The following is a 13,837-nucleotide window of genomic DNA, read 5'->3' as shown; positions in this document are numbered from 1 at the left end:
TAGGTAGGTAGGAAGGTAGGTAGGAAGGTAGGTAGGAAGGTAGGTAGGTAGATAAGCTATAGATATACTCTAGATAGATAGATTCCCATGAAAGAAATAGAAATAGTAATGATTTTTAATGATAGTTAATGTAGAAATAAATGTCATAATTAATACATTTTTATTTTGGAATGTCATGTTTATTTATATAAGATGGTGTTTATTGATTAAATATTATTAAATGATTATTATTTAATAAATAATCCCGTGTATATAAATTAACATTAGCCTTGCGTCTGACTGTGGAGGGCGCTGCCTTCAATCAACCTCAAGTCTACCACAAAACATCCGTAGAAGAAGAAGAAGAAGAAGAAGAAGAAGAAGAAGAAGAAGAAGAAGAAGAAGAAGAAGAAGAAGAAGAAGAAGAAGAAGAAGAAGAAGAAGAAGAAGAAGAAGAAGAAGAAGAAGAAGAAGAAGAAGAAGCAGCAGACGAAACCCCGCCTCTCCTTCACGCATCTCTCTGCGGCGCATCGTGCGTGATCAGCTGCGAACTTCCGCACTCTAATATGAACAACACCAGCGAAGATTACAGCTGAGCTTTCACACGACACGTATCTGAAGGTATGTGTTTTCTGACTACGTTTTATTTTGACTTTAAACCTCCGTAGCATCTGCTAGCTTAGCTGCGTTCTCGGCTGTGGTTGGATTTCGCGCTAAAACAAAGTAGGAAGAAAGTGTCGTAACGAGGCTGAACATGGAATAAAGTGCCTCCACAGTGTTGGAACAATATTTATATATAGTATAAAGGTGCTGCATTAACAACACGGCACTTTAATTCGGACTAACTTTGCTCTGTGAGCGACTACGCAGGTTAGCTGTTGGGCTAGGATGCTAACATTGTTATGACATCTGAAGGAGCGGCCGCAGCCAACTTCCTGACACGTTATGTTTCACCTAAAACACTCCTTCTTTTCCGCCTTTTGTTCAAGGACTCTGCCAAGTCACGATCCAGTCCTGATAACAACCCAGCATCCATTTAGTGTAGTTGTAAGTACACATTATCAGACACAGCGTCGCTATAAGTGTATTTGCTAGCTCGTCCTGTTGTTCTGTTTCCAGTTAAAGTCTGCAGTAATGTTCCAGAAATGAAGTCAGACTAGTCCAATAAGTTTAGATTCACCACTCCCACATGCAGGTAAAACAAGGGGACAGATCTGTGAAACAAGTGGAGCATTCATGGCTGAGACTTGAGGCACAAAATCTTGCTGCAAAAATGCTTCTTTTTAATGTGTATTTCTTAATGATGTCCCTAAAATGTTTTTTTATGATGTGTCATCCAGAAGTAGGAACTGAAGTTCGGCAATAATAATGCTGATGAGCAACTAAACCAGGGATTGAGACAGAAATAATACAATATAATAACATTCCAGTTTACAAGAGTAGAATAAAAAGGGCTGGGTGATATATATCTGAACATTACATCAGGATAAAATACTTACTACAGTCAGTATAGTTAATTATTGTTTTTATTCACCCAGTTTTCATAAAGATCAGCAGCGTTTTCAATTCAGCCATGTAAGCATTTCTCAATCAGTTTAGCAGGTAATAATTTTACAAAATACACACAAATTCAGATTCAGATTCCTTTATTGTCATTACGTAATACAACTGAATTCAAAACATGAGTAAAACGGGTCTCTAAAAACTATCTCTCTATATAAATACACATATAAATAAAAGAATAAATAATAATACCATACACACAGACAGAATACACACATGCTTATGTACACATCAAATAATTTCGCTAAAGATTTCCTGCACAGTGTGACTGGTCAAATGATAGTTTTCTTGAGTCCATTTAATTTAGCAATAAATAAATACTTTTATACACAGAAATAGAAGTGAATAAGGTGTAATATCACCTTGAAACTCATTAGGAAAGGGGCTCCATTATGTAGGGATATGTGATACGCTGTTTATGACCCAGAGAGGAAGTACGCTTGTGGTTTGTTAGTGCAGCTGAACTTTGTGTTTTTGTTCTGTGCTCTCACGGTGGTTGGCATCTAATGCACTTAAGTGAAACTGTCGATTATTGTAGTGAACTGTTTTCTTATTGATAAAGTGTCTATCGCTGGTGCATACTGGTATTATGTCGTCATCCAGGCCTCGTATTAAATGAAGCATTTTACAAGCTTTTAGAGAACTGTTTGCAAGCTGGTAGAATAAAAAATGTGCAAAACTTACATTGGCCTGCTGGTGTATGGGTGATTTTGCCAACAATAAAATGAGATTAATAATGTAGACAAGGTGTTGACTGTTTATTGATATTTGACATTATGCAAAAAAAAGGAAATAATACTGCAATTATTTTGCCTGATTATATGATTCCAGTATGATTTTAGTTGGACTGGCAATTTGTGCGTTTGATTTACACCTAAACAGCTGCAGTATTCCATCTTGCTGTTTCAATAATCTATGAAATAATTGTTCAACAACATCTGGAATTTATGCATTCATATTTTAGTGCTGTTTTATTGCTGTTTATTTTATTGTTTTATTGTGTAATTTATGGGCTGCACAGTGGTGTGGTGGTTAGCACTTCTTGCCTTGTAGCTAGAGGATCCCCAGTTCGCGTCCCGGCCTTCCTGGGATCTTTCTGCATGGAGTTTGCATGTTCTCCCTGTTCATGTGTGGGTTTCCTCCCACAATCCAAAAATGTGCTGAGGTTAATTGATTATTCTAAATTTGCCCGTAGGTGTTGAATGTGAGTGTGATTGTTTGTCCTGCTTTAAGTTATTTTCTTGTTTTTGAATTATTTTCTTGTTTTTTTTTTTTTTTTTTATTGGGAAGCACTTTGGTCACCCTTTGGGCTGTTGTAAAGGACTATAGAAATACACTTTGATTGATAGACATTTGCCATAAAAACTCAAATTTCGGTGTCAAAATTCAGAATAGCACAAAACTGACTGAAATGCTTTTGTTTACCAGTCGAAAGTCTGGACACGCCTTCTCATTCAGTGCTTTTTATTTATTTTTATTATTTTCTACATTGTAGATTAATATTGACTATTAAAGCTTTTTTGTGTAGAACATAATTCCATATGTGTTTTAGATTTAGTTTTGATGTCTTCAGTATTGAATGAGAAGGTGTGTCCAAACTTTTGACTGGTGATGTGTGTGTTTTAAACATGAATACAGAGGATGTTTCGACATTAATCCATCTGCCTGCTGTGAATATTAAGTTCCTGACACTTGAGACCTGCTGATCCATAACAGAGTTCTGCTTCTGTTGTCAGTTATGTAATTGTAGTGCTGTAAAATAATACAACAACAGTAAAGTCACTGTAATAAAACTAGTAGTGTTTGCTGAAATAGATACATAAGCTGATTTTCTTTCAGTAAAATGAATTCAAATCAGCGGAAGCCTGCGAGAGCTTTTTTGTAAAGTGTACTGAATGCAAATGCAAATATTTTTCCTTTTGCAGAGTTGGGCAAAATGTCGGATTCAGACTCTGATTCTGACCGGAAAGGTTCTGACCGGAAACGTTGGAGAATAACGGTGAGTTATTAGCCACTGAATCAAAGTAAGATTATTTGTTTTTAAAATGTCACTTATTAACAGTTTTCTTTTTCTTTTGGCCACAGAAACATGATACAGTTGTCACGTTTCGACCTTCAGGTAAGGAGCATTTAAGTCATTTATGTTGTTATAGTTATTGTGGTAGCTTTAATTTTCATTTATTTATTGAAATGTTAATGCGAGTGTGTAAAGGGATCTGTAATCAGCTGACATCTAAGTTAGAGGAACCTCGACTCTGATACTAGTAATATCTCAGCTTAATTTGCATGTTGCACTTTTTCTACACCCGCGTGAATTTGCAACTGATCTGAAAGCGTAGAACGAAACAGTCAGCCACTGCTCGAATGACTTCTCACTTCTGTAATTCAATCACAATAAAAGCCTTTACTGATGGGAAGCTTTTAATGTGAAGCAGCAGCAGCAGCAGGAAGTGTCGGGTTTGCATTTAAAATGAAAGAAAGCAGCTGCAGTTCAGATGTTTGAGAGTGAATCAAATAAAAGAACTTCAGAGTGATGCAGAGATATTTCAAGTAGTGACTATAAATGTGTTAAAGGCAGACAAGCTGAGCTTTAAATAAACAGTGAATATTCTACACAGCTGGATTTCACACCACAATCCAGTAATTATGTTAATAAAATAAGTGGGTCCTCGGTTTATGACGTCATCGACCTTCGGCGTTTTGTCGTTGTGTCTGAACTGGTTACGTGGAACTAGTTGACGAGCAGAGTGGATGAATACGTCGTCACATGGCGCTATCAGATGGCTTTGTTTCCATTCTCTGGTTGTATGTCACCTTAGATTGTGCTACATTCACTAACTTTTTGTCCTTCATTATGGCTCCCAGTGTAAGTCAGACTCTTCTGATGCTTGGAAGAAAAGGAAAGCCGTCTCCATGGAAGTGAAATTAGACAGAATAAATGCTGGGAACAGGAAGAAACACCAACCAACATGGGTCAAGTTGTAAAAACAGGTCAACATATTGTAGTGACCCTCTGTGATGAATGAGTGAGACTTTATCTGCTTCTCTGCTGGTTTATTGAATCCAGAATAACTAGAAAAACCCCATAACTTAGCTCCAGAATTAGCCGCCGTTCCCAGCTCTCTCTACTGCTGACTCTCAGCCAATCAGAGGTGAGCTAACTAAACATGGCACGTTCACTGACATTAGGGAAATCTGGAACTGAACAATGAACACTGAAACATCAACATCAACAACAATATCAGTCCATTACAATATTCTGTTATCTTCTAGTAAAATGATTCATACATACATGAAAGTCGTTGGTATTCATGACTTTATGAAGAACTGATGGATATCGTGATGCACGGAACTGCTTTGTTTACATTTACCTGCAGCGAAAATTGACTTACATCAAACTGTACGAACAGAACTTGGACCCTCTGTATTAATGTAAAATTTTAAGTTATCTTTTAGTATCTCATGTCTGCTGTTAGTTCACATTCAACATTGTTTTTTAAATGTGTTTTATGCTTGTTTTTCCATTTTTTTAGAGGCGATTTTTGAAAAATGGAGCAACCTCCCTCTTGCAACCAAAAGAGATGCTGCTCAGCGGATGAAAATCTGCTCTTTCTGGCTTCCTATTATGCTGCAGCGCGAGGATTCCCCCATTGCTGCCTGGGCTCTAGAGATAGGCCTCGTCAACCCAAAGTAAGACACTTTTTAATCCCAAGCAGTTAAAAACACTTTAAACCCTCAATGTTGACACTGAGTTTGTCATATTGTCTCTGCAGGGACAACGAGGATCTAAGTCTGAAGCAGCTGCGGAAAATAGAATCCGTGGAAGCGATCATCAGAGCGTTGGAGAAGGGAACTGTAAGTAGAACTAGCAGCTTTATTTCTCACCAGGACGTAGTCACGCCCCGTTATATTGTTCAGGCTAGTTGACGGTTAGATACGGTGAACGAGTGAAAGAGGCAAAGTCAACGCTGAGACAGCAACATTTTTAGAGAGAAATTGAAGTAGCAGGAAATTTCTAGGATGTCAGATCAGTAAAGAATTTTAAAAAGTCAGCAAAGTAAACAAATAGGCTGATATACAGATCAGTTATTACTGTGCGGTAAAGATATGCTGAGCAATCAAATCATTATGAAAGAACATAAATAGAAGGATCTTGAGCTAATTACAATGAAAAAAGCTCAAATCAAAGCAAAAACTGAATTGTAAGCCAAGAAAATTTTAAGCAAAACATTATCAAAGAAGATCAACACTGGCTGTTGTTTAACTGATTTCAGTTATAATATCTACTTATATTACTTTTGTATTGTGCTTAAATTATGATAGGCTTGATTTCAGGCTGCATCTAACGAGGAATCATCTAAGAAGGTTACATCATCAAACCGGACGGTTATTCTGTTGCATAGCATGCTCACTTCCGCTTTTGATGATGTAACGGGCTAAGACGGTTCATCGATAGTTGCAGCTCTAGCTTGATTTGTGTTCCATCAATGAACCATTACATCAGGATAATATCTCATAGTATATTTTGCCTAAAATCCATCCATCCATCATCTGTACACCACCTAATCCTCATGAGGGTCATAGTGGGAGGGCTGGAGAAACAATCACACTCACACCTACGGACTATTCATAGCTACCAATTAACCTCAGCATGTTTTTGGACTGTGGGAAAAAGCCGGAGAAAACCTATGCATGCACAGGGAGAACATCCAAACTCCATACAGAAAGATCCCAGGAAGGCCAGGACGCGAACCAGGGATCTTCTAGCTGCAAGGCGACGATGCTAACTACCGTGCAGCCCGATCTTGCCTAAAATGTTTGATTTAATTTCATTGATTTGTACCTAAATTACGATTAAATTAATTTGATTGATGTAATCTCATATTACAGGGGATGTATTTCAGTCTGGAAGGGTGTATTCTGGGCTGTTTCAGCCCCCGCGGTATAAACTGGGCTAAGCTACAGTATACTTCTGCTGGAGGTTTAATCTGGCCTGTTACACACAGATCAAGTTAATCTTAGTTTAAGCACAAATCAAAGACAATACAAAGACAAATTATACTGAAATCTGTTATAAAGAAACAACTGAAAGCAACAACAGCCAATGTGGACGTTCGTTCATAATGTTTTGCTTAAATTTTTCTTGGTTTTCAGTTCAGTTTTTCCTTTGATTTGAACTTTTTTCATTGTAATTAGCTTCAGACCATCCTATTTATGTTCTTTCAGAATGATTTGTTTGCTGAGCATACCTCTTTGTAAAAAAAAAAAAAAACAAACCTAAATCAATCAATCAATTTTTAAATAACCTAACAGTTGAGAGTTTCCCATGCTTAATCTTTATGTGTCAACAGGTACAAACTTGTCTAGGCCAGTATATACCCCGGGATATACTCTGGCTGGGGGGTTAATCTGGCCTGTTTCACTGGTTGTGTGTCGGGTTTAGTAATATGGGAAAACTTACAGAAGACTGAAGAGAGTATTTTACATTTTGTTACTGCTTCGGTTTTGTTCTAAACTGCTTGTTCTCTTTTCCAGATCTTAAAGAACCAACCAAGACACGTTCTCATAATAAGCAACATGTTTAACCTGGTAAGTCTGAGAGAAATTAGTTCTAAACATGCATCGGGTAGTCAGGCAATAAGAATAAAGGTACGAAAACAGTGGTCTTTAATAGCCTAATAATATTATAATGACGATGAACTTTATTTGTGTGGCACTATTTATACATTCAGCACAGCTCAAAGTGCTTTAGGGGTGGCAGTAAAACATGATGATGTCATCAATAAGTGGCAGAAATAGAGGAATTAAACCTCAAGTCAGATTAAATTAAATAAAACACATTAAAAAAAAAACTGTCTGTAAACTACTAATGAAACCGTCAAATCAATTCCAGGTGAGATGGGATCTCGGTTTACAGCTGTCGAAATGCTTTCTTACCGATTTGTTTGTTTTATTTTGGAAATACGCCCTTATTTTTGGTAATAACTTTAGTCATTTTTTGTAGCATAATTGAAAGTTAAAATAACACAAAAAGCGTGAACAACTAAAATGTGGTCTGTCTTTTACAGTTTCACTATTTAAATGCAGCCCGAATAATGATTATTTTCCGTTACACTTTCAAAAACTTTGGTGAAATTCAGTTTATTTATCTGTGGAGTGATTTGCCTTTTATTTTATAAAATACATGTAGCGAGCTTTCAATTTAAATAGATTAGTATCTGCCAAATGGGGATGTAACTGAGTTTTTATATACATTTATTCTCTTGCCATTTTTTAAATTAGTTTTATTTCATTTTTTATTAAGTCATTTATTTCCATGACGTTTGAAAATACCATTTGTACACACAAAGTTAGCGTTACATTAGCTCTGGTGCTAATGGTAACATGTTTTGCATTGAAGTGATCAGAAAACTCTGTGTTGCAAAATTTGCACACAACCAGACTTTTATCCAAGCGGCCATCGAGAAGATTTTTAAAAGGAAACTTTCTGCCCAACAAGCTCAATGCGTCTCGTCTTCCTTCACTGTTCACCAAACTTTCTTGATGTCATTCAGTTCATCCTGTGCTTCTTCTTCACGGCTTTAAGACAGACTTTAGGTTCATTAGCGCCACCTACTGGGCTGGAATTTTCATCAGAGTTACCGGTGTGCCACAAATTAGTGAAGCCAAGCTAAACTCCTCATGTTCAAGCATTCTAAATAACTATTCCTTTGATAATTCTACATTCTGAACACCAGCTGGATGATATGTTCATCAAATATCGATATCAATATTGCACTAAGAGACTAGATATATAAGCACATTTAAATATATAATCCAGTCTAGGATTTTTGGTTTTCATACGTTGTGATATAACTTAAATATTTGTCTTTTGTAGATCTTAAATTCTGCACAAGTTTCAGAACTTTTTGTGAGAAATAAACTTATTTAGGAAACTGCAAGAAGACGTGATGAACGTTTTTGAGCCAGAAATTAGGGAACTGAGAAAGGTGTGATTAAATGCATTATTTTTTTGTAATTAATTGATTGAAATTAACATCCCAGCCCTAATAAAATCAAATCTAAAATGTGAGGAGTGTCGTCCAGGTGAACGAGTCTGTGTGTGTCAGGACAGATAGCTTAAAGTGATTTTGTTCCTCCAGCGTTCTCCGGAGGTTTTGGAAGATGCGTTGAAATGGTTGGATGGAACGGGAGAACCTGCTATCCGCCAACGACTGCTGGAGTTGGGTCACGGACACACCTGCTTCACGGCCCTCCACCTGATCTTCACAGAGTGTAAGTTAGAGTCGCTCTGCTTCTATGAACTCACAGCACACCTCGGTGAATCTCAGAGCTGTTTCAGAAAGTATCTAAAGCCTGCAGAACGTGTTTCCTTCTGGTTTTAATGGTGATGCTCTCACGCTCATCGTTTCTTTTCCTTTCAGTCGCTAAGTTTGTTCAGGAAATGGGCGGTAGCTACGACAAGACGATGAAGGCACTGTTCTGTAAACTGGCGGACTACCAAGTAGAGGTAGGACTCAGAAACATCAACTCCTCTCCAATATATCTCCATTATATCTCCATTATATCTACATTTTACTGTAAATGTTTGTGTAAATGAGCTCCTTTTTTTGCTTATTTGCTGTTTGTTTACTGAGAAATTATCGGCAAGGATCTGAACTTCCTGATAGATCGAGTAACTCTTAATTGTGTCGACATTTAACATCTGTAAAACAAATTACAGATGTTATTTCTGACTGTGGAGTGTTTTAGCTATGAGAGGGCACTTCAACAATCGTTTTTTTTTGTTTTTTTTTTTTAATCAGCTCATCTGCAGGTGAATTTGCTTTCTTCTAAACGTCTGCCTAATAACGGCGGAAATAAACATTGTGGTTTGTTCTGTTCCTCTTTCAGAAAAGTAATGAGATGAAGAGGAAAGGAAATGAGAGCTTTCAGAAACAAGAGTATGAAGAAGCTGTGAAGTTTTATTCCAAAGCCATCAAATTTTAGTGAGTAACACTGCAATACTACCTCTAAAAGTGTCTTAATTTTGGGTTTGTATTTATGTTTTGTTGCATATTTGTGTCCAGTTTGAGTAACCAGTTTATTCATGACACAGAAGTATTTTCATATTTGTTGAGGCTGTAAAAAAGCTTGTTTTAGAAGATTCACTGGAGGTTTATTGTGTTCTATTTTTACCTAATAAACAGGTAAATCTGTGGACTTTTATAACTGAAGTTAATGTGTTTTCTTTCCAGCCCTGACAACCACTTACTGTATGGTAACCGAGCCCTGTGCTATATCCGGTCTAAAAACTATCTGTAAGTACCATTTATTATATTATTGTTTATGTTATTGATCTACAAATAGCAGAATTACAAATAATTAGTGGTAAAGCTGTTAAACTTAAATTGATCAAAACATTTAAATGAGTTTAATATTCAGATGTAATGATGTCCAACGTGGAAAGTGTCACTAAAGAGTTTGTTTAATAAAGCAAATAATTTTACCTATAAATTACTCGTGCTAGAGGGGAACACATTTAATGTTTTTTTTTTTTTTTTTTTAAATTAAAAGTCTGAGGCCTGTATTCATTACATATTTGTAAAATCAACTTTAGCTTTATTGTCATGCAGCGATGTACACAGTTAAACTAAATGACATTTCACAGTGCAGAAATAAAAATGTTAATACTATAAAAAATTAAAAATAAGTATTAGGTAAATTAAAAAAGACTAAACTAAAAAACACAGGCATACACCAGACACAATCAAACTCGCTACTGGGGTGAAATTACTGCAGTAATCTGTTATTATGCCCACTACAGGGGGTCCTCGATTTACAACAGAGTTCCGTTGCTACGGTGTGACGCAAGTCGATTTTCGCCATAAGTGGAAACTCCGGTCAAAATGTAAACAAAGCCGTTACTTGCATCACAATATCGATCAGTTTACATATTTGTACAACTACAGTAACGACAGGCAGTCATTAGCTCACACTGAAACACAACTCAGTAGGAAAATACCGGCGAAAATGTAAAGAAAGCCGTTACGTGCATCACCATAAGGCTCATCGGGATACGCCATAAGCAGCAATAATCTTTCATCTCCATAATGAGACCACTATGCTGCTTTGTAATCACGGTTGTTTCCATAGGTTCAGATCCTTTCACATGTTCAAGTCTCTGCTTTTTATCACCAATGATTGTCGAGACTGTCATGCGATTTAAGGTGCGTCAACTAGAATCATTTTTCCCACATGTACAAGATGCGCTACATCTGAAAATCGCATGCATGGTGGGCAGTCCCTAGCGGCCACAACATGGTCACATGACAGCACTGAGCAACAGCAGGCCGCTACGTGGTCACTTGACCGAGCTTTCAGCTGGACAGTCCTGCAGATGAGTCGCACAGCTTATTTCTCGCCTCAAATGCTTTCAGAAATACTTTTTGCTGAAGTGTTTTCGAAATAAAAGGGAAAGTTGGCAGCCGAGCCACTATGTTTATCCGACATGTCTGCCGGACCGTCAACCTAAAAGCACGGTCATATGACACTGTTGTGGTCCACTAGTGACCGCCCAGCATGCGTGCAATTTTCAGATGCGATGCGTTTACATGCGGGAAAAATGCATCTAGTGGACATGTGGCTTCAGTCCAAGCAGCTGGCCGATGTTCATCTGGGTTTGGCCCTGTTCCCAGCGTTTTATTACATCCAGCTTCACTTCCATGGAGATGGCTTTCCTTTTCTTCCAAGAGTCTGACTTGCGCTTGGGAGCCATAATGAAGTTAATGAATGTAGCATAAGCCAATGTGGCGGCAGATGTAGACAAAGCCGTCTTATGGCGCCGCGTGATGACATATTCATCCGCTCTGCTTGCCAACTAGTTCCACTGAATCGGTTCCAACGTAATGACGAAATGTTAAACCGAGGACCGGCTCATAATCAGTTCCGACATAAAGGCGAAGATGTCGTAAACCGAGGACCTCCTGGTTAATGTACAGGAGTCCTGAATGATCCGTTATTATGCTAATTATATATAGTATAGTATAGGTGACTATTCTACATGGTATAGAACATAAATAACTGTGATACATACATGTAAATAATAATACAGGGCAAGTGGTAATTAACATGGTAGACACGTAATCACACATAGAACAGTGTAACAAAATCTGCAGTAGTTGTGTAGTACATAACGTGCATTGATGTGAAAATCATGATGAGATTAAAGCAATTTATTAATCTACGTGTCCCGTTTCTGCATATAAAACCTCGCTAACTAACTAACCCATTTGCCTGTGCATGTAGAACATATTTAGATGTTTATCTTTGTCTAATAGTCTAGAGAATGGAAACTAATTTCCGCTCTTGTGTGACATTTTGTCTTTCTTCATTGACTCATCATGTTTGTCATTACGAGTTTCACATTGCAGATAAGCTGTGGCAAGAACTCTGCTGGTGTTTGTTAAAGAAATGTTTTGACCCACATATTTTTTTTCTATTTTGCAGAAAAGCAGTTGGTGATGGGAAACGTGCTATTCTGATTAAACCACTCTGGGCAAAGGTACGAGACTCTGGTATATATACTGTATCTAAAGTTGTTTAAATCAATCCAACTGGACTTTAAAAAGGTTCCTTGAAGACATTTCACCTCTCATCCAAGAGGCTTCTTCAGTTCTGGTGGTGGTTGATGTTGCCTCAGCTTATAACCTCTGTGAGGTGTGGTCAGTGTTATTCACATTCTGACGACCATTGCCAAGGCCCGTCTGGCTCCTCAACGATGGTCGTTGGGAGCCAGGGAGTGACAAAGGGGGTCGTTGAAATGCGAGTTTCACCGAGCCCTCGTATGCTAATGGTGGTCGTTAGCATGAGTCACCTCACCTGAGTCATTCTGCTGCTGTGGTCATCAACCACCACCAGAACTGAAGAAGCCTCTTGGATGAGAGGTGAAATGTCTTCAAGGAACCTTCTTAAAGTCCAGTTGGATTGATTTAAACAACTTTGGATAACCATGACCTGGATGAATGAGAATCTACACAGATATATATACTGTACAGTAGAACAGAGTGAGACTGAGATAAAAGGTGAAAATGGACAAAATGGGGAGATTAAAGGAGAAACTGAAGAATAGAAGAGGAGAAGAGAGGAAAGACGAGAAGAAACTAAAAGAAAGGAAAGCAGAGAAAGTATTTACAAAGATAGAAAATGGCCAAGTTGAGGGAAGGAAAGACAAGATAGAAGGATAGATCTTTAACTCATTTAAGTACAACTTTAAGTCATTTTTGAGCGACTTTAACTAATATAGAGCAACTTTACCTCATGTAGAGCAACTTTAGCTAGTATAGAGCAACTTAAACTCATTTTAGAGCAACTTTAACTCCTTTAGAGCAATTTTAACTTATTTTAGAGAAACTTTAATAAAGATCAACTTTAAATAGTATAGAACAATTTTAACTCATTTTAGAGCAACTTTAACTAATATAGAGAAACTTTAACTAACATAGAGCAACTTAAACTCATTTATACTACTGTTCAAAAGTTTAGGGCCACTTAGAAATGTCCTTATTTTTGAAAGAAAAGCATTTTTTTCAATGAAGATAAGATTAAATGAATAATAAATCCAGTGTAGACATTGTTAATGTGGTAGATGGGTGTTCTAGCTGGAAACAGTTGATTTTTAATGGAATATCTCCATAGAGGTACAGAGGAACATTTCCAGCAACCATCACTCCTATGTTCTAATGCTACATTGTGTTAGCTAATGGTGTTGAAAGGCTCATTGATGAATAGAAAACCCTAGTGCAGTTATGTTAGCACATGGATAAAAGTGTGTGAAATTGTCCAGATGACCCTAAACTTTTGAAATGTGATGTATGATTACAGGCCAACCACGAAGAGACTTTTTCATTTAGCTGTCCCAGCAGGATAAGCCAGTTTTGAGTTCAATCTTCCTGGTTTTGCCAAAATGTTTTAATAGAGCTTTCTTTGTTCTGCAAACTGTGGCTTCACAGACCTTTTTGTGTCGACTTATCATCCTTCCTCTCTAAAACCAGATTCTCAACATTTTTATTCACAAGAGAAAAGATAAGAACTCCTCTGCACTGAGGTCAAGCTAATCTTTTAGCACAAACTAACAGTAGATAAGAGACAAACCTTCACGCGAGGCAGCAGACTGTTATTGTATAAAACACAGAACACTGATGTAGTTGTAGAGCATTGTCACCGAGTCAGACGGGAAGACTTGTAACTAATCCTGGGATTGAAGCTCCACCTCAGTCTGTTTATTCAGTGACACTCCTGAGTCAGTCTGACGCCT

The 13,837-nt window shown here is 37.4% G+C and overlaps 1 protein-coding gene across 2 annotated transcripts in view; it reads left to right on the top strand.

The window, feature by feature from the left end:
• Window positions 1-428: 428 nt before the first annotated feature.
• Window positions 429-13,837, top strand: part of ttc3 (tetratricopeptide repeat domain 3) — a 42,336-nt gene continuing 28,927 nt past the window's right edge. The window contains exons 1-11 of one of the 2 annotated variants that reach the window (XM_023261873.3): window positions 429-600; window positions 3,468-3,541; window positions 3,628-3,661; window positions 5,076-5,232; window positions 5,316-5,397; window positions 7,078-7,131; window positions 8,685-8,817; window positions 8,967-9,052; window positions 9,436-9,530; window positions 9,780-9,842; window positions 12,031-12,085. In XM_023261873.3, the coding sequence (XP_023117641.2) occupies window positions 3,479-3,541; window positions 3,628-3,661; window positions 5,076-5,232; window positions 5,316-5,397; window positions 7,078-7,131; window positions 8,685-8,817; window positions 8,967-9,052; window positions 9,436-9,530; window positions 9,780-9,842; window positions 12,031-12,085 (822 nt within the window). In that variant the 5' untranslated portion in view covers window positions 429-600; window positions 3,468-3,478. The remainder of the gene's footprint in view (window positions 601-3,467; window positions 3,542-3,627; window positions 3,662-5,075; window positions 5,233-5,315; window positions 5,398-7,077; window positions 7,132-8,684; window positions 8,818-8,966; window positions 9,053-9,435; window positions 9,531-9,779; window positions 9,843-12,030; window positions 12,086-13,837) is intronic. The other variant, XM_023261875.3, reaches the window with a different exon arrangement.

This window comes from Amphiprion ocellaris, chromosome 14, assembly GCF_022539595.1.
Source record: "Amphiprion ocellaris isolate individual 3 ecotype Okinawa chromosome 14, ASM2253959v1, whole genome shotgun sequence".
NCBI lineage: Eukaryota > Metazoa > Chordata > Actinopteri > Pomacentridae > Amphiprion > Amphiprion ocellaris.
Note: the sequence above shows the minus strand (reverse complement) of the source record. Positions and strands in the feature narration are given on the sequence as shown.